A 24463-nucleotide genomic window follows, 5' to 3' on the forward strand; every position below is an offset into this window, starting at 1 on the left:
TGATTTCATGTACTGACTTTTTATGTCAGCCCACTCTGCCTTCCAAGTCATTGAACAAAAATAAAGGAATTTGAAGAAAATGCCATAGTCTCAGTTGGCCTCATATTCCAGTTGCAAGATCTATCACAGGCAAGTGGAAAAGCCTCATTTAGCTTGCAGACTCTTAATCATGTAAGTGTGTAAGGTGTAAAGAAGAACCCAGCTTGACTCTCAGATCATACAGTGAACATACAGGACTGTTAGATGGAGGGGGAAAAAGAACATAATTGTACTTAAATCTGATTACCTTTGCTAAAGAAATCAGAGTCAGGAAAAAATATTGAAACCGTAGGATTCCATTTACTTGGAGACCCTATTCAGAGTTGAGCCATGCTTCAAATTACAATTAATACCAGGGGTGGAGGGGATCAGAGGGAACAATGACAATTGTGGAAGAAGACGTTTTGCTGCTTGGGTACCTGGCCACAGCACCATGGCATCTTCACTTCTGACCCAACTTGCTGGCTGTCTCTGCCCTCTTCTCTCCTGTGACCTAATCCTTAAGCTTATTTTAATACAAAATATTTTTAAAGAATTAGTATTTTTTTGTTATGTTTAGGCCATTATTTCAATGTTTGAGCATGTGAGTGCACTATGTGAAAGGGAGGTTGCCATGGTAATTTCTCATTATTGTTGAATAGAAAAATAATTACTCTGGCAAAATCCCCCGTAACCTGTCAAAGCATAAGTTAAAGATGCCTGAGGGCAGCCTTGCTTTCACCATCCCCTTTTCGCAAAAAAAAAAAAAAAAAAAAAAAAAAAAAAAAAAAAAAAAAAAAAATTCTTTTTTTTTTAATAACTGGTTCCTATTTCAGTTTGGCTGGGGACACCTCATTTGGTTTTGTTCACATTTGGCTTTGAGAGTAGGTGGGCCCACCTGTGACAAGGTTGGGACAGAAAATTAAACAGCAGAGCATATCCAAGCTTGTCAGGATTTATATACTCTTTTTTAAGGTTGAGTTTTCTTTCTGGGGGTGGGGTGTTGCATTTTATGTTTTTCCTTCTTCCTCACCTAAAATATGCAAAAGCTTACGATAAAGATGTTGGATGGTGTTCAAAATGTGAAAGAGTCTGGATATTTCATCTAACCAGGGAGGGAATCCACAGTAATTCCATTTCCACATTTTCCTTGCTTTCAACACTTCTTGGAAGCCGGCGTGAGTGCAAATATGTGTGGTTTTGAGGTGAGGCCCTGCACTTTCCCTGCTCTTCTCCATCTTTCCTGTGTGCAGTTGCATCCTGGCTCTGCAATGCTCTCCTTTTTGTTCCCATGTCATTGGATGCTGCATGAGTAGCTCCAGTGATACTCAACTACTGCATTAACAAGAGCTGCAAATGTGATCTGTGGCATTGCTGAAATCTTTCCCTCCGCTCTTCCTTCCCTATGAAAAGTATGTCCAAAAGGTTAAATGGTACTGCAGCCTCTCTTTTGCCAAATGACAGAGTGGTAGCTCAGAGGTACTTGTTGGACAATACACTCTTGTATGGGCTTGTAATGCAACCCCCAGGCTGTGCTGAGTGCAGGGTCCCATGCAGAGGTGTGCTGAATACCTGTGCATATGTTTCATTCTTACCACTGTGTATTTCATGCTTACTGTTGTGGCTGCTTGGCTACTCAACACAGCAGTGTTTGCACGTGGGAACACTCATCAGGTTTACCCCAGGAAAGCACAACAACTCTGTAACAGCAGATTTCTGAGATGTGGAGACAGCTTTGATACCTCTTTGTGTGACTGAATGGCAGGGCTGTATGGTCCTGTCGCTGCCAGGTGGGATGAGCCTTGGCAGGGAAAGTGTATTACAGGCTCTGACTCAGACAAGAAGTCTCTCTAGGGTCTCTGGTAGGAACCAGTTTGTTCAAACCTGTCCTTACCATTTCTCCATTGGATGCTTGACAAAAATCAAAGTGAAATTGAGAGGCAGAAAGTATACCTTGCTCAATATTTTGGAGTGAAATCCAAAAGTAACATCATCACATCAGCAGAACTAAAATCCCCAGTATGCTCTGCATGTGCACATAATGACTATGATAGATGCATATTTTCTTTTAAGTTGGCACTTTATTTCAAGATTTTTTTTCCTGTGAAGTGAACAAATGTTTTCTGGCTTAGATCTATATTGCTCAGGCATTAAGAGGTGCTCAGGCCTCACTGTGCTGAGCGAACCAGGCCTTGCACACTGTAAGGAAGGTGCTGTAAGTGGGACAGAGTGGCTCTGCGGAGTGCAGCTGGGGCATCTTCAGAAGGGTATTTCCAGCTTCGTTGCTGACCCTGTGTGCTACAAGTTATTTAAGTCTCGGGGCCTCAAAGGAGCAGAAGAGACTGTACCAAAAATTTCTAATCCAGCTATTAAATATATCCATAGCTTTTGAATGAAACATTTAGTGGGTTTTGTGTTGCCCAGTTTCTGTGAAAACCCTGGCAAGGTGAACCACTTGTTCAGGTGCTAGACACTGAGGTTTGGGTGCCTGTTGTTGATCATCCAGGTGTGAAAAGGCCTGGTTCAATTGTTAAGGTCAAGAAACTACCTGTAGTGCTGTGTTGGTATATGTTTTACATTGTTCACTATTTTAATAATTGCCATTTTCCAGATGTGTCTTACTCTAAGTCTAAGTATACACAAGTCATCTTAACATATTTTTTTCACTTCTTGTATCACACTTGAAAGTAAAGATTTCTCACAACAATTATATTTAAGTAACTAGCTGGTATTTAATCAATTTGCAGTAACATTGTATTTATATTAAATGCATTGGAGTGGAATGGCCATTATATTTAGTTTCTAAATAACTTTCTTGTCATCTCATGCTGATGATGAGCTTATGTAGCATTATAGAATTAAGTACTGAGGAAATTTTCATTACTAGGACCAAGCATTTGAGACACACAGCCCAGAAAAGGAGGGAAAAGTCGTAATTGCTTTATTTGCAACTGATTTATAAAACCACATCTAACATTTTGAAAAAAAAACCTTTATGGAAAAGAAAGTTTTTACATATTTTGTATGCTTGATAAAATGAAAGACAGTTTATTATACAGTAAATTAAACACTTCAGTTTTTTTCCTAAATTAGAACTAGAACTTTATCTAGGAAAATTAGTTTGAAATATCATATAGACATCTGCACCCCAAAACCATAGGTGAAGAAGCCGAACTAGGTGTGATCCTGTTGAATTTCTTTTACAACAGATGAACATATTTTCATTTTGCCTCCTGTTAAGTGAATGATCTGTTGCTTCCTAGGATAGTGACAACCTCTGGTGGGATGCCTTTGCAACTGAATTTTTTGAAGATGATGCAACCTTAACACTTTCATTTTGTTTGGAAGATGGACCAAAGCGATACAGTAAGAAATGTATATTTTTTGTTCTAATGTTAAGTCTGAGTTTCTAAAAACAGTTTATCTGTACAAGACAGATGCAACCCCGGCAATGACAAAGTCACTTGTGTATATTCAGTGACTGTTAAGTTACATTAAAGAATTCCATTAATTGGGAATCCATTTTTTTATGGAATTCCTCTGAATTTTATTACATGAAAATAAATCATTTCCTAGTGGAATGAAGCAAATAATACAATTCTTGGATTTTTTAAAATTAATGTGTTTTATGGCTGTGCTTGCGCTCTTTGTTAATTTGTTTTCTGCAAAAATTCAAGTGTTGAGTCTTGTGGGCAAATTTGTTCACAGAATGGGAACTTTGTAGCAAATACCAGGATTTTTGCTGGAAGGGCTTCCAATTTAAAGAGGGATCAGAAAAACAACAAATTAAAAGCTATATCCTTGCTGATGTAGATAAGTATTATTCCATCAACTGTGTGGATCTCTGCTGCTTGCACACATTAAGGACCAGCCTTGGATGCTGTCTGAGCAGCAGTGGAAGTCTAGAATACTCTCAATCAAGCACTAAGTGAAAGCTTGAATAAAAGTGAAGCAGTGAATAAAAGTGATGGCACTGGTATCCATTGCCTGCATATGCTGAGCAGCAAAAAGGGATAACATTCATCGAACAAATTGTTTGAAGTGAATCGTTCTCTAAGCTTTAGCACCAAGCAACAGAGAGAGAAGTAAACATTGAAAAAATGCATTGCCAATTGTTTGACTCCATTCAGAGTGACCCCTGCTTCATGGTGACAGATTGTGCTCTCTACTTAATGTTCTGAATCTTGCGAGGTTCTTCTCTTTCATGGGAGTGACTGATTGTCAGAGTATCACTCACATACTTCTAATTCCTATTATCAATTATCTCAGGTATTTATTTGACAAGTGTTACCTTCTTCTGGAGAAAAAATAACCACTTTGGATGTACATTCTGGGATTCATGTTGACAGAATTACAGTTTCTTGCCTTTCAAAGCAAGTGATAACTCTGTAAAGGTCCTCAAATTACAGCCTATAGCAACATTGGTAACAGCTGATCTGTCCTGATTTGGTTGAGTCAACTTGTCAGATATCAGATTTGCTAGTTGTGTTATCAGTCCAGAAGGCACAGATACATCAGCAAAAAAGCAATTAATGTCCAGTTAGATCAGAGGGAGTTGTGATTCTGGAAAACAGTACTGCAGATGAAAGTATTTGTCAAAGTGTAAAATACTCCTGGTGTCACAAATGCTTGATAATGGTTGTGTTGTCTGTAACTGGGACAGTTTGGCATGGGGTAATACTGTGATTCTTAGCATTGTTACTGAGAAGAATGATTGAAAGCCCAAGTTACTTTAGTCATATTTTTAAAAGTGACTAGTACACTGGATTTTTTCCTCTGGTTTTAATTCCTGACCTCTCCACAAACTGTTGTTGCTTTTGGTTTATTCTCAGCATCTGGAATTGAAGCTCCGCATTTAGGGCTCTTTGCTGTTCCTTCCTATTTCCTTTTCTTTGTTAGTTACTATTTATGTAATTCTGAACTACATCATTAGTGTGAATCTTTTTCACATGAGTGGTATTCCAACTCAGTGAAACTCTGAAGGGCATGCTTGTCCTGTTCCAGTTTGAGACTTCCATTGTCCTCTGAGAAGGCTTTGAGAGCAGACTTGGGGCCTCTGTGCTGTCCAAATCCCTGCTTGGGGACACCTTTGGTGTTGCTTGTGGTGGGTGCAGAGTGGAAGCTGCATGTTAAGAGTAGCTCTCTCTTCCTAGCTGAGAAGTTTGTGTCTAAAACCATGTGCAGGAGTTGAAAGCAGAGCAGTTTGCTGCCCTTACAGGTCTCTTTTGTGCTTGCCCAAGCCATGCTCATGCTATTCCCTTATGGATGCTCTTGGCATCTCCCAAAAACTATTATGAGACCCAGTACCTCTATTCCAAGCTGGTGAAATTGCTGGCCAGGGGCTGTGGCTCTTGTTAGGTGAGCCAGTGTATGGCACGTGGTTGCAGCACCAAACATGGAGTTTTGAAAGTGATGAAACAGAAGTTTCTTCATCTGTGCTGTTGCCAGCAAGACACCTGCCTCCTTGCCTACTGTGTATGCTCTTTAGGATGTAGAGGGCATTAAACACATTGGAACTGGCAGAAAGGAAAAAGACAAATTGTTCTTCCAGGCACAGACAGTAGTGGAGGGAACCAAGATAAGGCCCAGGAAAAGAGAAATACCCATCCTTTGAGAAGTTGTTTGTAAAGTTGAAAGTGATGAAAGATGCCAACCTCTTGCCTTTGGTCTAGGATTCAGGTCAAAATTGCCTGTCTTTGCCTTGCTTCAGCCTGTGAGAGATTTGCTTACATCTCTGACATTGGTTGTGGTGGCCACCTTATTTTTTTTTCCTTTTGGCAATGGTTTCCTTTTCTGAGAACTAAAATATTCTCTTTTGGAACAAACAAATTAAAAAAACCCCTTGTGTGTGTGCATGTGTGGAAAGGACAAAAACTTTTTTGCTGTCCATGGCCTCATTTTTCTCTGGGTTATGGCAATTCCCAGTCCCATTCCCTCCTTCTCAGGGGCTATCCAGAACTTGTGTTAAGCCATTAGAGACATGAAGAGGCATGGTGTTTTGCCCCAGGTTCCTTCTGCAAAGCTCCTCGAGAGTGTTGTGGGAGGCTGCTGGGAACTAATCTTGAGTGCAGTTCCCAAATTCCTTTGGGAGCTTTTTTCCTGTGCTTGCTTTAAACTTTTCCTTTCTATGAGTTTCCTGTCACAGCCTGTTTCCCAGCTGGCTCTCTCTGCCCTCTGCCCTTACCTGAACAGTCCAATCCCACAGCCAATGCAAATGTTCAGAGCAGGCCTGCAGTATTTGTGTAAGGGGTAGAAGATTTTTTTTAAAAATTCTTTTATTTGCCTTGCCTTTTGTTTTAACTTTTAAAATACAGTTTTGTCCAAGAGATTGTAAGGGTTGTAAACACACTTTTTTTTTTTTTTTTTTAATCTCAGAAAACTAAGTTGCTTATTTAATTTCATGACCTAAAACTGAAGCTTTATGAAAAACACAAAGTATTTTTAAATCTTTCATTCATTTTACCATGTTTTACAGCACTCCTTTCTATACTGAGTAAAGCAGTTTTTCCCCCTTTGCTGTTCTCAGTATTTCTCCTTGACTGCCAGCTCCAAAATTCTTTCTTTTGTAGGAAAAAATAGATACTGTTCAAAATAGGGATTTTAAGTCACTGGGTTATGTTTACTTTGCTTCACGTAAGGCAGCATTATGTGCTGATACTCGAGCTAGCTTTAAATGTACCTATATCTGCATGGCACAACATGTAAAGGTACTTACTTATGCCCTGGGAAGAGCAGAGGTTTGTTAGTTCCATGATCCACCAGTGTTAATTAATTTGATTGCCAGGTTTGTTAGACCTAGACCAGTTATCTGTGCAGAATGATATTCTGCTTTGGATAGATGTGACTTGAAAGCCCAGCTTAACTTTTTCATGCAGAGATTCTGTGCCAGACCAGAAATAGCTGCTGTGCCCATCCTTGCAGCTCTTTTTGTCTTTCTTCAGTATTTGATTTCTGTAAATGCAAGAAATTTACCTTCTGCAATTCTTTCTCCCTGGCACAGCATTCCAGAAAGAAGATACTCTCTTCTTTCAAACAACCACTGAAAATATGTTTTTCTCCTACTTTCTTATACCCCTCAGCTATTCTTTTGGTCTGCTATTATCTATGAACCCTACTCACATTACTGAATTCTACATTGAAATTTTAATGAGAAATGCTGCAGAAAACAAAGATGTATTTTAAGTTAACAAAGGTGTAAATTATGCGTTTCTGCAGTCTGGCTTTTTGGCTGCCCTGAGATGGAGAGAAACCTCACACATTCCAATGCTTAAAGACAAGGAAAGATTCCCCAAACCAGAGATGCTACCTGTCTTACACTGCATTAAATTATAGTCAACAGAAACTAAGAAGTAAACACATTAAGTTCATTCTACAGTGAGAGCAAAAAGAAATTTGCTTTAATGTATTATGCCCTGATTTGTTTGGTCAAGAAATAAATAGGATTTAAACAAAACCAAAAAAAGAAAATATGCCTAATGGAGCAGAATTTTTGTATCCTTGTTGTGGATAAAGCATTCATTTCCTGTTAAGAGGCTTCTATCCCTGTAAAAGAGTAAATACTAGACTCTGATCCATTGTTGCCCAGGTTCTTTGTTTCTCAGAGACAAAATATTTCCCGAACAGATAAGAGAAACAAGTTTGATTGACAGCTCTTAGCAGAGTCTCATCAGCTGCTGTGCTGACAGCCTGGTGATGCGCACTGTGCTGATGTGGTCGGGACTGACAGGTGATTGACAGCCCAAGACTGTGGAGACAGGAAAGATGAAGCATGCTCAGTAAGAATAATGTGCAGTGTTTATGCAGCACTGCAGAGAATAGGAGCTAGAAAGTTAACTCTTTCAGGGCAAAGTGCTACTGTAACACATAATGAATGCAGTTGCCACTGTACAGAAAATTAGAGCTTGTCTGCGTTTCTCTTCTGTTCACTAAATGATTTCTCCCATGGAGGAGCTATATACTGTGAGGAAGCAAAAGCATGAGCTATCACATTTGTAGCTGTAAAAAAATTTCATGTGTGCTAGATATGATGGAGTCCTCAAAATGGATTTATTTAAGCTTATAGATGTAGAGTATATTGAGAATTTCAGGCACTTTTTATAGGCTTTCATCACCCAATTTTGTATGGCATTGCATAATGTTACACAGTAGAAATTTCAAAAGGAACAATTTGAGCTCTTTGCTCTCCCTATCCCTAGGAAAATACAGTGATTTCAGTTTTATTGTTGCTCTGAATCTGTAGCTGATAATTGAACATGTACTTTGTGTTATAATTTCTACTGTAGTCTGTGTTTGGAACGCACAAGGTAACTATACCATGCTTTGCATTTTATGCTGGTTTTTTTCCATTTTCTCTTCTTGGCTCATGAACCCTGTTTCAGTTTTCTTAATTTCTTGATTTTTTTGAAAGATGGATGGATAGATGGATGGACGGATGGATAGATAGAGAGAGAGAGAGAGAAAAAGAGTTTTCTGGGCAATAGTTTCAGAATGAACTTTGGGCCAAGTGGGAAAATCTTCAGTTTTGAAGTGCTTATCTAAGTTTTTCTGGGTGCTTTTAGAATATATTACATAAGTGTATTTTAGATTTTACTACAAATTAATTAATACACAGCAAGGAAGCTGCAATCACATTCATTCTGTATTTGTCCCCATTTTTATAACCTGTGCAATGCAGATAACTTTATAGCCCTTTACTGAAAAACTTTTACAAGGGTTAATGGTGGGAAGCTACATCTAGTGGATATTTCTTATAATGATAGTTTGGAAATAAACAGGGAAAGTTCATCACACATTACCCACTTGCATAATTATTTTCAAAAAGGTTTGAGGGGCCAGCATGCTACGTTATCACCCCAGGATTCTCTAAAACTGTCATCTAGTTTCTCTCATGTAAGTCTTAAAGAGAAAATTAAATTTGCCAAGAGAAACAGATTGTTTTATTTCCAGGAACCTCTTCTTTCTTTTTCCCTTTATTTTTTTTCCCCCAAGAAATCACGGTCATTAAACATGATTTGAGCATTCAGGTACAACACAGTAAATTGGCCTAGCTTTGTGAGACAGATTATTCTGTGTGACTCCCTGGTATTCATCTTTATATACCACTATTCTGGTTCTGATTTTTTCGAAGTTTCTTGGCAATACTTTTGAGTTTAATTTCAGAATATAGGTAAAAAATTCATTAAAATCATATGTAAGAGGTCCAGAATTGCCTGAATCACCACTAGCCCCTCCACCCTCCAGCTAATGATTTCTAATTAACAATTACTTCCTAAAATTGATGTTTTAAAGAGTTCTCAATCAATTTTACTTACGCTCTATGAAAATTGCCTATTAATAAACTTTAGTAAGAATATAAGTAAGCACTAGTAAGTTGAATGCTTCACAGGTGTCTAAGTGTATTATACCCATGCACTTATCTTTATCACCCAAACTTTTGTAAGCTCGTCAAAGAAATGAGATTTGTTTGACAAGACCTATTTTGCATAAACCCATGTTGACTGGCATTAATTACATCCCTTTCACTTCAATCTTTGTCAGTTAAATGCTATATAGTTTTTTTTTTTTACTATTTTGTCTGGATTGATATCAAGCAAGTGTATTATGTTATGTTGTTCCCTCACTGTATAGTGTCCCTTAAATATCAGCACAGCAGTAGTGGATTGTTAAAGCTCCCTATGTAGTTCTTTTATTTTTTAATTAGTATTTTATAAAACTAGATATAAATGTGAGAAAAACCCTTATAACTGCTGATTTCAAAACATTTACTTCTCATGGATACTATTTAAGATCCATTTTAGTTGCTGATGGACTAGAAAGCACTTTTCACTCAAGATCAACATTCTTTCCAAAAGTAGAACAAAAAAACTTATATCGATGTTCAAAGCTTTTCTGTTCCCAAATTAAACTAAGGTTTGATAAATTTTAAGGCCTTATTTTCTCTACCTTTTACAGGTATGGATTTTTCACTGCCAACTTCAGCATCTCTTTCTAATATTTTATCTTTCATAATATGTTTTTACAGAATATTTCCCCCTTTTTATCTTTGTTTTTACTTAATATTGTCATCATAATTATCCGGATTTTTTTCTTCTAATTATTTCCTTCATTTTTCTACTAACTTCTTTTGCCAAAGTGATTCTCATTCTCACATTAGAGTTGCATGTTTTGGATATCTTAGGAAGTCTCATTAACAGATTCTTAATTGTCGTGCATAGATTTTATCTGCTTTTTCTCCCAGCCAGTTGATCTGTGGTGAATCCAGTATTTTGAAGCACCAGCTGTATCTCTCCTACTGACTGGGATTGTGTTTTCTTTGTCTGTACTGAATGCATGTTTTGGATGGCATTTGTACAGAAATGTGTAGTCTCATTGGAGAGTGTCCAAGGGAAAAGTCTTGAAATAAGACTTACTAAGGAAAATTAAAGAATTTGAGTTGGTCAGTCTGCAGAAGAGAAGACGTGGCAAAAAGGAAAGAGGAAAATGGGACATAATAACAAGACATATCAAGGAAAGTCATAAGGTCTGTTTCCATAGCCATGATGAGCAGGAGGAGAGATGCAGGCTTTAAATTGCATTTAAAAAAAAAAAAAATTGAGGGGTTCACTCTTACCAGTGAGAAAAATGAGGTGCTTGGAGAGATTCCCTGGGGGGGCTGTGGACCCTCCAGTAATCAGGGGGCTGTCTGACCTTCACCTCTGATTCCCCAAAGACACTGGTCCCAGAGCCAGTGTCAGCTTTCAGTCCCCTGTTCAGTTCGGTCTCAGACATCATAACCGGTTCTGGAATAATTTTCTCATCTTGGATGCTAAACTTTTTGTGATTCAAAACACCTTACTATTTCTAATTGTGAGTAGTAGAAATAATGTTTTTCTAATACTGCTAGCTAAGCAAAAATTTGCACATGAATCTTCCACCAATTTCCTTCAGAAAGAGCATTTTTCTTTTCTCTGTATTACTGACAGGTGTTGAAGGAATAGTTCCTGATTTGCAATGAGCAGATGTGAATTAGACCTTCACCTCTGCCAGCTGCAATCTTAGTAGCTAGCTTAGTGTTCCTGCACCTCTGAATTATCCATACCTTCAAAATACAAAGAAGGGCTGCTTCACTGCAAAGTGCCAGGCACATGCAACATGTGTCTGTGTGTATTGCCTGTGTGTACACACACAGCCTCAGTTAGGTACTCCGTGGAAAAGTTTATAATGAAAACTGTTTTATCAGCCTCTTTCTCAACTATCTTACAAATAATGCAACATGTCAGATATCTTACAAGGGGGATCCCTGGTTTCTTCTGCTCGTAACTAAGCATGTTCTACAAATCAATATAGGAGACCCTATGTCTGTGAAGCGGCACATGGAAAAGGGCTACTGATGTAGTAAGGGCTACTAACTCCTAATGTGAATATTGCACAATTATATGGAGCCTCTAATTGCAATTTCTGAAACCCCAGTCAATCATATTGGTTCTGCTGCTGTATAAACAGATTAAGTGATAAGCCCTCTTTGGGAGAAATCTTAATATCACAGGACATGATACATTAGTGGTGTCTTGGGTCTGTTCAGAAAGCAGAAAGACTAAAGGCAAAATTTACATGAGAGAATCACAGTGATTTATGGGCTTTTTCCCTATGTAATACAAGTAATCCCTTTGTTGTGGCTGGTTTTAGTTCACCCATTTGGTCTGAATTATGTAGCATTCAGTTCTTTCTCCCTGCTGGAGGTGATGTTAACAAAATGATGAAAATCCATGCAAAATAATGGAAATCAATTGCTTTTTACATCAAAATATTAACCAACTTTTTACTATTTTTAAACTCATGTTAAATAATTCCTTATTTGTTTTGTGTGCACAGTGTAATGGCGGTTGTGAGGAATTGGTCAGTACTTTTTCTATTTTGCTGAATAATTGTGTTTGGTGTCAAATGTCAATACAGTATATATATATTTTTTTTTAATTGAGAAAAAAAATGTTACTATACTAGAGATATTTTAATTTTTTTCATGAAATTGAAAATATTCAGTTGTTATTGCTTCAGCTTTTAATACTATCAGGTGATTTTTAAGATGATCAGTTAATATATGTTATGATCTTGCAGAAAAATGTTCTAACATAGTTACAGAGTTCCTGTAAGAAGCAAGACTCAGCTAGAATATTCATGTTTCCCTTAGTAGTCAAGAACTTTTTTCTGCATTTTTCATTTTGTTTCTTTTCTTTTGTTAGACTCATATTTTTTTTTCAGAAGTGAAACACCTCACTTTATGAGTTACTTAAGCAACACCATAAAAAATATGGAAGTTTTGTAGTAGAGGATATTTTCATATTGTCGTCTCATTTCTAAAACAAAGAGAGGCGTTTAATTAAGTGTAGTAGTTTTATCCACAGTTGGTATAACTATAACACTTCAGAGCACATGGATTGCCTGAAGGTATTAGAAGCAAATTTCCTTTTCTAGAGCACTGAGTAACTAAACAATGGGCCAGATTTTTTCTTCCCCTTGTGTATCCTCAGGTGTAGATGATTCAGAACATAATTCCTAATGGTTCTGGGAAGTTTGTGTATATTGTGATGATTTTATAATAATTTATAAATTCTATATTGTGTATTTACTCTTACCAGTGCAGTTAGTGGTGTGGCATAGTTCATGGCTCTAGCACACTATCAGGACAAGTCTTGTAGGTGCAGATGATCTTCTTGAAATTCAGATATTAAATATTTGCTCCTCTACCCACAAATTTAATCTTTCAGACCTGTATGCACACACAAAAAGAACATAGTCAAATACACAAACATGCATCCTGATATAGTGTGGGTTCTATTACATAAAATGTGCATGCTTGTGTTTAATGTAAAAATAAAACTTTATTAAGACTTTTACATTGTATTTCTATGATGCAGTAGAGCTGTTCCACATGATGCACCTTATTTTTAGGCACTAGGTATTTACTGTAGTGCAACATTTTTAAATGGCTTAGGAGAATACAAGATGCAACATCACCAAAAATTATGGAATCTTTATAGAAATACATTTAAACTGGGTCAGCTGCAGCACCATGATTAGCAGAAATAGACCCAAAAGCTGATTCTGGACGCTGAGATACTGTTCCCAGGTCCATATTGAAGGTTGCCTTGAATTAATGTAGTCATGATTTTTTTTTAAAGTCTGCTATATATGGGAAGGCTCAGATATTATACAGTGACTATCATTCTTTATCATATTGAATTCTGCACTCCAAATTATATTACCTTTAAAATGTTGCTGACATTTTGCTGTTCCACTATTCTGATCCATATAGGTTTTACGCCATAGTATTTTAAGTTCATTCTGGTGCATATAGCAGTGTAAGCAGTACCTTGCATTTCTTGTTTCTTCTCTCCTTATTTTCACAGAGAGGTAGTCTCTGTGAAGTATTTGCTTAGGATTTTTCAAGACAAATGAACTCAATATATAGATACTACTAAAAGTTTACATCAGAGAGGACAGTTTATAGGTATATGTATTGGATTCAGAATAAAATGATTGAGATTTATGATATTCCTTTGTTTTTGTGGAGTTCAAACTACTCTTCTACTGGACTGCTGGGAATATCCTGGCTCCTGAAGGACACTGGTGTCCAGCTCTGCCTGTGCAGGGAAAAGTTCTAGTCCAGGTCCATTGTTCCAGATACACTCTTCTTTGAAGGATCTTGTTTCTGGTCGTTAAGAGTGTTGGTATCTTGGTTTTATATTGTATGAGAAAGCCAAGAGAAGGATTGCAAGCAAGCTCTGGCAGCTGAGGGGATAATGGCACAGCACATGGCATTACCTGCAGCCTTGTGGTTTCACTGTGTAGGGCTGTTTCCGTGCTGCCACCCAGCCAAGAATCAACAGTCAATGGTTGAAAAAATTTTGTTGCTGAAGGGCACTATCACATACAGAGTCTGGGTGATGTCTCTGCCATAGCTCTGCTCCAGCATAAACTGCCTACACCTAAGTGTTTCTTTAGCCAAAGAGGTGTGTGTTGACTACAGGGTCTTGAAAGTGCTATTCCTTCATTATCTGTGTTACCTTTTCCACACCATTCAGCTTCAAACATCTGCTCTTTATCTGTGACTTGGGCTAATCCCAGCTTGCCATTTTGGATATAGTACAGGAATATGTGCAGAGAAGCACCAGTGCACAGCAGTCTGTCTAACGGCAGCTTTTGAGTCAACTCCATCGATGTAGTTGACTGGGTACCTGAAAGTAGATGTTGACCATTTTGTTGTGTCTATTAAAAATCCATTACCCCTAACTCCATTTGGCTATGATAACGGTTTTTATATACAATTTTATCTAGTCCAGAAATATTAGAAGACTGTGTAATTCAATTTTATTTTTGTCTTTAATGTCTGAACGTGAATTAATACAGCATTACTTTTCATCCTGATATCAATCTTGTTCCTTTCATTCAGATCCAAATTCCTTTGTAGTACATGATTTAATTCACTAAAATAAGGTAAAATTAAACCCTAGTCCAGGGAGCATTAAAGTAACATGCTTTTCATGGCACATGTGGATAGCAGCAGTCTGCTGTATAACTGTTTGTGTTTCCCTCCCCTCTTTTAGCTGCTGACAGACTCTCAAAGTTTTTTCCCTCTCAAGAACTGATAATACCTCTATTTGTTCTTCCCCCCCACCCTACTCCCACCTTTAGCCTTAAGGAAAATCAATTCATCCATTATTAAATTATATTAGAGAGATTAAAAATACACTTTTCTTTTATAAAATCAAGTCACTTTTTTTTAAGCAATTTTGAACTCAGACTAGTTTGGTATTCCCTAACTGTGGATCTGTGCTTTCTTTTGTGGCAAATTAGCTTTGATTTGACAGCTATTTTTGTTTCAAGATTGTAGGCACACCAGCTTTTTTACTGAGGCTTGGCTCTTAGGGACTGTTGCACATGCTTGGCTGGCTGTGCATCCGATTCTGTAATCCAAAGGGATGCTCCAGGTCATGGTCTTAGGAAAAAAAAAAAGAAAAAAAGGAAAATAAAAAAAGGAAAATGTCCAGGCAAAGAGATTTTTAACCACCACATGGACTTGCACCAAGAAAAGATGTATCAAGTTGGAAAACAAAGGAATGTCTTTCCTTTCCAGACTGTTTTTGTTCAGTATACTTCTTTTCTCCATTGTGCATGCACAACTAATGGAACTAGTTAATAGCTCTAAAATGCAAATGAAACAGAGGGTATCTTACTGAGAAGGGTTAAACTTATCTTAGTGAAATGTACACAGGCTGTAGTGTGAATTTGTGTACAACTTGGGAGTTGTATTATAGTAGGGAGAAGGTTCTTGGCTAAATAGAAAGAAAAAGTCTGGACAATACATTCCAACCACCTTCAGAGAGGTAGAATTTGTACTGTTAGTACCCTCAGAGCCAGCTTGTTGATTTAATTTATAATCTGTTATGCTGCTGGCTGGATGCTATGCTGACATTAGCAGGCGGTGCTGTGCAGTAGGAATTGCAGTGCTGAGGGCATGACTGCCATACAGCTCATGTTTTGCAGAGGTTTATTTCAGGCTAGATCCAGCCCAGTCTAGTGAGCTACCTGCCTGTTAATGGCTGGCATGCATTAGGTGCATTCCTGGAGTCCATCTGACTCCTTTCTTGTGAAGGGGGTACAGTTTGTGAGCTTGGAGACCTCTCCATATCATGGCCCAAAGTGAGGTGATTCAGCCACAGACTTCAGAAAAGCGTTCCTTAACTGAGCTAAAAAGTGAGTGTAAATTTAGGTATGGAACAGGAACTCTTTTGTGAAAATGTCTTCATTAGGCACCCTGCCAGATGCCATGTGTGCCATCCTGTGTTGAAAATTTCATTTAATTTTACTTTTGATATCATTTATACCATAGACGTAATAACGCTCTGTTCTTCTCCCTTGCTTCCACAAAAAGCATGTAAGTCCTGGAGGAGTATATTCTACATATTCAGCACCAGTCATGTTCCTATGACAATGCTCTTCTCTGATCTGATGACAATTCCTCTTCCTCAAACACTTCCTTGGTTTTTTTTTTTGCTCTTGAGCTGTGGAGAAGATAGACTATTCAGCACACAATCTCCCACCCTTTTCACTTATTTTAGTCTTTGTGAGGTCTGCAGCCTTGCTCCACAGCTGTGACTCAGCCCCTCCAGGGCTGCTGACCTCCCTTTGAGAATGCCAGTGGCCAGGCTTGGTAGTAGCTTGTTTTGCTGCTTGGACCCACTTTCCCCCACGCTGGGTCAAGGAATTAGTCCCATCTGATGGTCCTGGAGTGCTGTGTGGAAACTACATCCCTCAGGGAATAAGGTCATCATGCATGCTCTTGGCATACTTTGAAAGCCAGTCTTAAATCCCAAAATGCTTTCTTCTGAAGCTTCTTTCCCTCCATCAATTCTCTTTAATAATAACAAAGACAAAAGACCTATTTAGGATCTGATGATGTGATTCTACAGTAGAGAGCTCAGATATAATAAATATAACTTTGGCTGCTCCTAGCAATAACTTTTTCAACAGAATGTAACCAATATGTCAGTAGATATATTGTGGACTGCATGATTTCAAATAAGTATTAATATACTTTGATATGTCTCTTGATTGTAGAAAGGTGCACACATATATCTAGATTGTAGTAAATTTGTATACTATCAAATTCATTTGTGCAAATATATGTGATCATGTAATTACAGTCTGTACTATTGCAATACAGATGCACGGAGAAGCAGGATTAAGATTGTGCTGTCAGCTTCAATTTGAATAACCCCTGGCATCTGAGCACACTGCAGTGGAACATTAGCTTTTGGTGAGGCTTTTGCTGCAACTGCTAGAATTAGGATCAATGCTTGCTTCTCTCTGGCAAGCTACTGCTATCCTGAACACAGATGTGTGGACCTGGCCGTTCTGATCAGTGCATTGGTCACCTGCAGCACACAGAAGAAGTAATAGAAATGAGGGTAGTGTCCATGGGGAACATGAGCTAGGACAGAAGTGGGAAATGGCAGCGTAGCTTCTCAGCAGAAGCAGGAAGTGAGAGCTATGGCACAGTCTACAGAACAGAGCTTTCAATGGGCTGGGCCACCACAAGAGCATCTCGTTACAAGAAAATAATGAAGTGAAGTGGCCTGCAAGAGAGTTAGCAAGGACCAGCATTCATCGTTACCCAACTTTTAGATGTCCTACTAGAAAGGAGAAGAATGTCAGTATTTTATTTTTGCTTGTTTGCATAGTGTATTATGGGATATTCATTCAAGTCTGTTTAAGTTGAATGATTATTTAAAGACTCTTAGAATCTACTGAAAGTGCTAGTTAATAGCAGAGACAGCAAACAAAAGATACTGTTTACAGGGAGCGTGTTAAAACCATTTTTTAAGCAAGGATTTAATGAGATAATTTTGGCATGTGAGAATTTTCTGGTTTGCATGTCTTGTCAGTTGAGTATTCCCCTTCTGTCACTTCTTTTTTAAAGTAAGGTTTATTGGAATTGCACAGCATATATAATTTGTCTTTATGAAACTGATACATTTACTCACCAGACCGTGACACATTTTTCTAGACCTGTTGATAGATCGAAACTGTACTTCTTTTGTGTGCTTTGAATTTGAGCAGGATTGAAAGGGACAACCATGAGACTTTTACCTTGAAATTTTGAAACAGTTCTAATATGAGAGGAAAAGAGCTGGGAACCTGCATCAGATAGCTGTGTTACAACAGCACTACAGTGTTTCAAGTGCACATTACTGTAAGATTTTCATTCTCACTGAAAAAAATTACAGGTTTTTTTTTTTTGGAAGCTTTTCAGCTGCTTGTATTTTACTCTTCTCCTTCTTTATACCACCATAGTTATACCATTTTTGTCACTGTTAATTTATGAAACGATATTTCATATGTCTAGGTAGTTTAGTTATTAAGGAAGGAAGCAACAAGAAAATAGCATCTCAATGTCCTAATACACTAATTATATTCAAGTCAACAGTGTTTGGGAAAAAAACAGGCTTTTGGTATCTACTCTTGTGCCTTACCTGTGCAATGATGAGTCAAAGGGACACAGAGCAAAATTTTCAGAGGCCAATAACTCTTACAGTAATTTTTAGACGTGTTCATGTAAACCTGCCATTAATATGTCCATACTTGCCATTATATACAGCCATTTGAGGAAAGAAAAATCATTATTGAAAACATTGGTTTATGGGTTTAGAGTCATCATTTATGAAACTTATACTTTTGCTTTTTCATAAATAATTATTAGTGTACTGACTTTTCTGGCACAACAAAGTTGGTAAAATGCCATGCATGTATAGCCTTCCTATTTGAAAAACAGTCTAGGAAAGACAATATTTGATTGACTACTTATGAGTAAGCCTCCTATTTCAGACAATGTAGCTGAACATATTTTATGCAAATACATTAAAATGCATGGTTTTCTAAAACAAAGATAGGCCAAAACATCAGTAATTATAGAAGTCTTTATTCAGGTTCACAGCAATACAACAGTTCTCTTTCATTTGATAATTACCTTGTTAAGCTAGTGTCCAGTTAGCTCTGTGTCTTTTAAAGAAAAATAATCTTCTCATTAATTCATGGCAGAGCTCCAGCACTCTTTGTCAAAATATTGGTCTGAAATTTTGACTTGGTTTTAGGTTATCTGGTCTGAAGTAAGCAGCTCCTTCTTAGATTTCCCCTTCATCATTTGCCACTCTATTTTTCCATTATTTATTTCTACTATTAAACTTTAAATTATATCATATTTAGTTATAAAATCATAGCGTGGTTTGGGTTGAAAGAGACCTTAAAGATCTTCTGGTTCCCACCACCTGCCATGAGCAGGACCATCTTCACTAGATCAGGTTACTCAAAGCCCCACCCAGCCTGGCCTTGAACACTTCCAGGGATGGACCATCCAGTTTTTTTGGGCAACCTTTTCTAGCATCTCACCACCTTCATTGTAAAGAATTTATCCCTAATAGCTCATCTAAACCCACCCTCCTAGTTTAGAGCCATTACCCCTTGTTCCATCACTACATCACCTTGTAAAAAGTCCCTCCCCAGCTCTCTTGTAGCCCCCTTTAAGTACTGGAAGGTGCTATAAGGCCCTGGAGCCTTCTCTTCTTCAGGCTGAAACAACACAACTCTCTCAGCCTGCCTTTATAGGAGATGTGCTCCAGCCCCCAGATCATCTCTCTGAGTTTGCCCAGGTCCCTCTGGATGGCATCCCTTCCATCCAGCCTTGCCGCATCACACAGCTTGGTGTCATCTGCTGCCTTACTGAGGGTGCTCTTGATCCCACTGTCCATGTCATTGATGAAGGTGTTGAACAGCCCTGGTCCGAGTACAGTCTCCTGAGGAATGCCACTTTTCCACAACCCTGTGAATACAACCATCCAGACAATTCCTTGTCCTCTGAGTGGTTCATCCATCTAATCCATATCTCTCCAGTTTAGAGACAAAGTTGTGTAGTGCAGTGTGAAATGCTTTGCACAAGTCCAGGTAGATGGAATCAGTCCCTCTTCCTTCATCACCAGCATTGTAAATCATAATTGCCTGTGTCTGGATGAGTTCTGCCCAGTGCTACTACCAGCACTACAGAAATGGCAAGAATTCCCTGTCTCAGTACAAACTAAAGAGTATGTGATTTTTTTTTTTTTTTTTTTTTTTGCCTGTCCATTTTCTCTCTAACTCTGGTTGGTAAAATTTTAAAAATGGAAAAACATGTATCAGCGTTTAAACTCGTTTATTTTTCAGACTAATGATAGATGTGGTCCATGTTGTAGGGATGACAGATAACACAAAAATCATTTAACAAAACATGTAAAGTTTCCTTGGATGATGTGAAAATGTCTACAAATCCTCAAAGGGAATTTTCTTTTCTTTCTTTTCTTTCCTATTTCAAATGTTCTTCAGACTTCTTTAGTGGGATTGCTGAGAACCATTGACAGACTTAGATCAGTGGAAACCTTTCTTAAAAGTTACATTTTCTTCTTTTTCTTCTTCCAGAAGAAATCTAACTTCCTGTTTCACATGTCAGATGCCTTGTTCTCACTGAGAATAGCAGCAATCAGGTTTATCCTGTTGCTGAACTAGCTTAAATATAGACATCTACAAAGGCAGCAGTAATGAATCTCAGCTAATATCCAGTTTATTCTTACAGAGCTTTTGTATAGATTCCTTTGCTGTCAGTGAAGATGCTTTTATGATTTCTGTAATATATTTATCTTTCAAAACAGCAAAGAAGCTTTCATCTGTCTGCCATCATTGCTATTTACAATTGCAGTGGCACTAAAGATGATCCCCCTCAAGTTTCCAATTCACAGTATTTTCTCAGGTGCTTCAAAACTGGAAGAAGTTATTCCAGGGATAATATATTTAACGTAGGCGATTAAATCTGATGCCTTGAATTCCTCAAAACATGTCACAAGTGACTCAAGTTATTATTTGTTTTCCCATGAACCACATGAGAACCTCCTTTTGTTTGAAACCCAATTTTGTCCATTGCCAAAAGTGCAATGAAAATTAGTTCAGGATGGTGGAAAGGTCATAAGATGCTTAGCTAAAGATATATCTCATCAGAGTAGTCCACCCAGTGCTCTAGACATGCTGCAGAGTAGGATAGCCCAATTTTCTGTCTAATAAAAATAAAAAGGTATGGGAGGATGAGTAGTGATGTTTCAAAGTCCTCCTTTGTTGTTGCTTAACATGACATCTTAAGTAGTCAATGGTTTTTTGACAGTTCTTTCTGTGTGGCCGTTGAGTGCCCAGTTCCTTCACACACTTTCACATCCTGACTTTCCGCATGATCTGAGAACATAAAAGTGGGAGAGGGCAGGAAGGGGCTCTGGCTTGTTGGATCCCCTCTGTGAAGGACTCATTAGCCCTACCAGCTCCTAAGCTGTCAGTGCATAGTACCATGCTATGTGACACACTGAAGTCCCCCCTGGTAACCTCTAGGATGACCGTAATTCCCAGGTGGTTGGAAGCTGAATTGGCTCTAGGAACTGCTCCCTGCCTCTTAGTAAAAAGAACCATCTGTTTTTCCTGTTAGGGAATGTTTACCTTCCAGGCATTGAGCCTACTTTCCCCTCACCATGCACTTTTAGGCTTATAGTTACAAGGATCCCTAGATGATCTTTAAGGTCCCTTCTAACTCTACGTATTATATGATTCTATGATCCTTGAAATGCTTTGAAACTAGGACTTTACTGATTCATCCCACCTAACTGAGCCATCTGTTAGAAGGTATCTGGATTTGTCTGGTTTTGAGTTTTAGGATTCTTTTTTATTAATTTTTGCCAAAGTAAGAAGTGGCAAATTCAGTGCAGACCTTCTTTTCCTGTTCAAACAGCAATACATGGCTATGCAGAATTTTACTGAAGACCACCTGCCTTTCATTTGAAGTTTGATCAGACTGTGCTATTTCTTTTAAGTTTATTGGGACACAAGTGTTCATTAGCGCTATATCTCTGTGGCCAGACAAGTGTCTTTTGGAATTAAAACAGTACTACACTTCAGAATCTCAGAAAGTGTCACAGTCTACAAATTTAACACAGTTGGGAACAGTTTTCTTGTTCTTGTTTGCGTAGAATTTGTGCATCTGAGCTCCTCCAAGCTCCCATTACCTGCCACTTACTTGATCCTCTCCTCTCCAGTGCATGAAAAGAGACAGCAGGGGTCCTACCACAGGACCAAGTTCTTCTTCTAGCTGGAAACAGAAGGTCACTTCTGAGGCTGGCCAGGGAAACAGGACCTGCCACCTTGAGGGGTATCTGGTACAGGGGAAAATGAGGGACTGTAAAAGTCTGTAGTATCTGCCAGGGGGGTAAACCCAGCAGAAGGACGTAGGAGAAGGACAAACCACAAATAGTTTTTTAAATGTGTTTATTGCTAGGGTGTATTTGTAAGGGTAAGTATTTGTCCTGCGGCAAATAAGGGCCATGCAGAGAAACATAGCACCTGAACAACATAGTGATTCTCTGTGTTGTGGGGTTTGTTTAAAGTAGACATCAAGATGGAGTTTTCTTTTTTTTTTTTTTACTCTAATTTTTGAGTGTTCCAAGGTCTTGTCTCATATGAACCACAACATATGACCTGGATAAGTAGTATTCTAAAAATTCTGGAAATAATGAGTCCAATATGAATTGTCTTGCTCGAGCTATATATAGATGATAGGAAGAAAACACAAATCCTCTGAGTTGTAATTCCTGAAATTCCACTAAAAAATCATATTTTTTTCTTTAGACCACCCTTCCTGAAGCTTTGGACAAGATCCTGTGTAGTAAGAAAATTATTTCTTTAGTTAACCTCTTCTTTTGCAATTACCTACTGCTCTTATTTTTCTGGTATTGTCACCTTTGCTACTTTTGGCCTCATTTTGGATAGAAGGCACTGAAATAGCATGGGAACTGTTGTTTTCTCTGGATCTGGGAAATTGCCAAATACCGTGCTAAGTTGCTTATCATTCTAAAAGATCAAATCTGATACTAAGATCAGACTCAATGAGGTCTAGCTATGTAACCAGAAGTTTGAAAGCATGCATGATCTCAACTGGGCTTCTTGTGGTTTTGTAGCACCACAAAACACAGAGCAGATATTTTTCTCTCGCTGTAAGTACTGTTTGAGGTCTGAGAAGAATTCACAGATCTTCCACAGGAGAAAAAAAATCCTCTCTTCCACACTGCCATCATTAATCCTATGCCATGCATTTTCTGGTGCAAAATACAAATTAATTTCATGTAGCACCGAGCTAAAAATCAAAGTAATAAAACCTTGCAGGTTCCTTCTAATCTTCTGCAGTATGTCTGGCTGCATCATATTATCAATGGAGAAGAGACAGTTTCCATTTGAGCACACAGTCTTTTTCAGCTTTTTTTTCATATAACCTCTAGTTTTTATGAGGAAAATTACCATGCTCTCATTTTTTTTTTCTCTGACATTTTTATCATCATGGAGGTTAGAAAATTCTATACACAGTGATTACTGTCCAGTAACTGTCGTGAAAATTTGTGCTTTTGCAAACTTTTTTCTTCTTTAATTCATAACCAAAATCTGTAGATAATGCTGTGCAAACAATGTATTGTATGTGCTAAATAAGGTGCTGCCTTCTGCTGTGATTTGTGACTGAAGTTACAGCTCAACAAGTGGAGGTCTAAGGGATGCAGCTAACGAAGGATCAAACGCTTGTCTGTTCAGATTGTGACAGTTAATTCAGGTAAGATTTTTTGTGTTGGACAAGTTCAGATGCTTTTTTTGTTTGCCTATCCTAAACACTGCCACACATGGTAGATGGATATCAGACAGCTCAAGCTGTCTTTCGACATGCATGGCTTCTGGGACCCTCGAGGCTCATCAGAGAGTTACCTTCTGCACAAATCAACTGCAAAGACTTTCTAGTTGACCTTCTTGCAAATAGAAGTCCATCTACATCTTAGATGGAATTAGATGGTGTGAATTTTGGTCATGATGTTTGCAATAAAGTGTTTATCTTTGCTTGCAACACCAGCTCTACTTACATGTGTTCTTGTATCTCCATTCCTTATTACCAAGACATCGCTTTACATTGTGAGGATGATGAACGTGGACAGCAAGTTTCCACAATAGCGTCCTAGAATGTGTTCTGAAGCTTGTGTCTAAGGCCCAAAAAACTGCCCTCATTTTCAATATTCCAACACATTAATTTTCCACAAAATCAGTGGAAGTTACTTGCACAGTTGAGGGGAGGATTGTCATAGGCATGCAGATGACATAAATGCTGCATGTATGCGGCAAGCCACTCTAAGATTAAGTGGCTGATATTACTAGTGCAGTTGAAAATGCAGACCTCTATATCAAAGCACATTTAAAAAGCAAATCTGTGCCATGGAAAAAGCTTGTTATGCAAATAGCCAGCATTTTCACCTGTTAAGTTTTTAGCATCTAGAATACTGTTGGTCTCTAATCCCTCATAGGTGAGAAAGCATCTTACAGGCAGAAGATAAATTCTGGTGTCTCTCTGGTATTAAATATCTGATAGAAAAGGGCAATACTTGTTCAAATCACAAGGTGGTTGCGCACTGGATTTGTGTGGCTAAACTGTTAGTGATTCATAGCTGTCTCATTTGAGGTAGGAGAGGTAACCTGTTAGGTCCTTGTGAAAGACCAAGCCTCTTCCATACCAGTTCTTCAGTCATATCTTTTCAGGTAGTAGTGACAGCTTGTGTAGACTGCATTATCTTATCGGTGTCTGTCATTTGTCTTGTAACTGTTAGGTATCCATATAGATACATGGCTAAGAAAATATAATTGAATGAACTATACAATAATTTTATTAGCTGACACAAAAATCAGCTTCTACACTTTTTTCCCCCTAGAGAAATACCATGACATTTGTGTAGATGTGAATTAAAAATGCCATATAGATAGGGCCTGGACTTCTGAACTCTTGAAAATGGAATATATATAGCTGTCAGAAACAGTAACAAAAAAC

General features: G+C 38.1%; 1 protein-coding gene across 7 annotated transcripts in view; it reads left to right on the forward strand.

Annotated features, from left to right (window-relative positions):
- The window catches only part of LDB2 (LIM domain binding 2), a 212982-nt gene that overhangs the window by 69048 nt on the left and 119471 nt on the right, over window positions 1-24463 (forward strand). For all 7 annotated transcript variants that reach the window (XM_082282562.1, XM_082282564.1, XM_082282563.1 and 4 more), the window contains one exon: window positions 3282-3384. In XM_082282562.1, coding sequence (XP_082138688.1) covers window positions 3282-3384 — 103 coding nt within the window. The remainder of the gene's footprint in view (window positions 1-3281; window positions 3385-24463) is intronic.

This window comes from Coloeus monedula, assembly GCF_965178545.1.
Source record: "Coloeus monedula genome assembly, chromosome: 5".
Taxonomy (NCBI): Eukaryota; Metazoa; Chordata; class Aves; order Passeriformes; family Corvidae; genus Coloeus; species Coloeus monedula.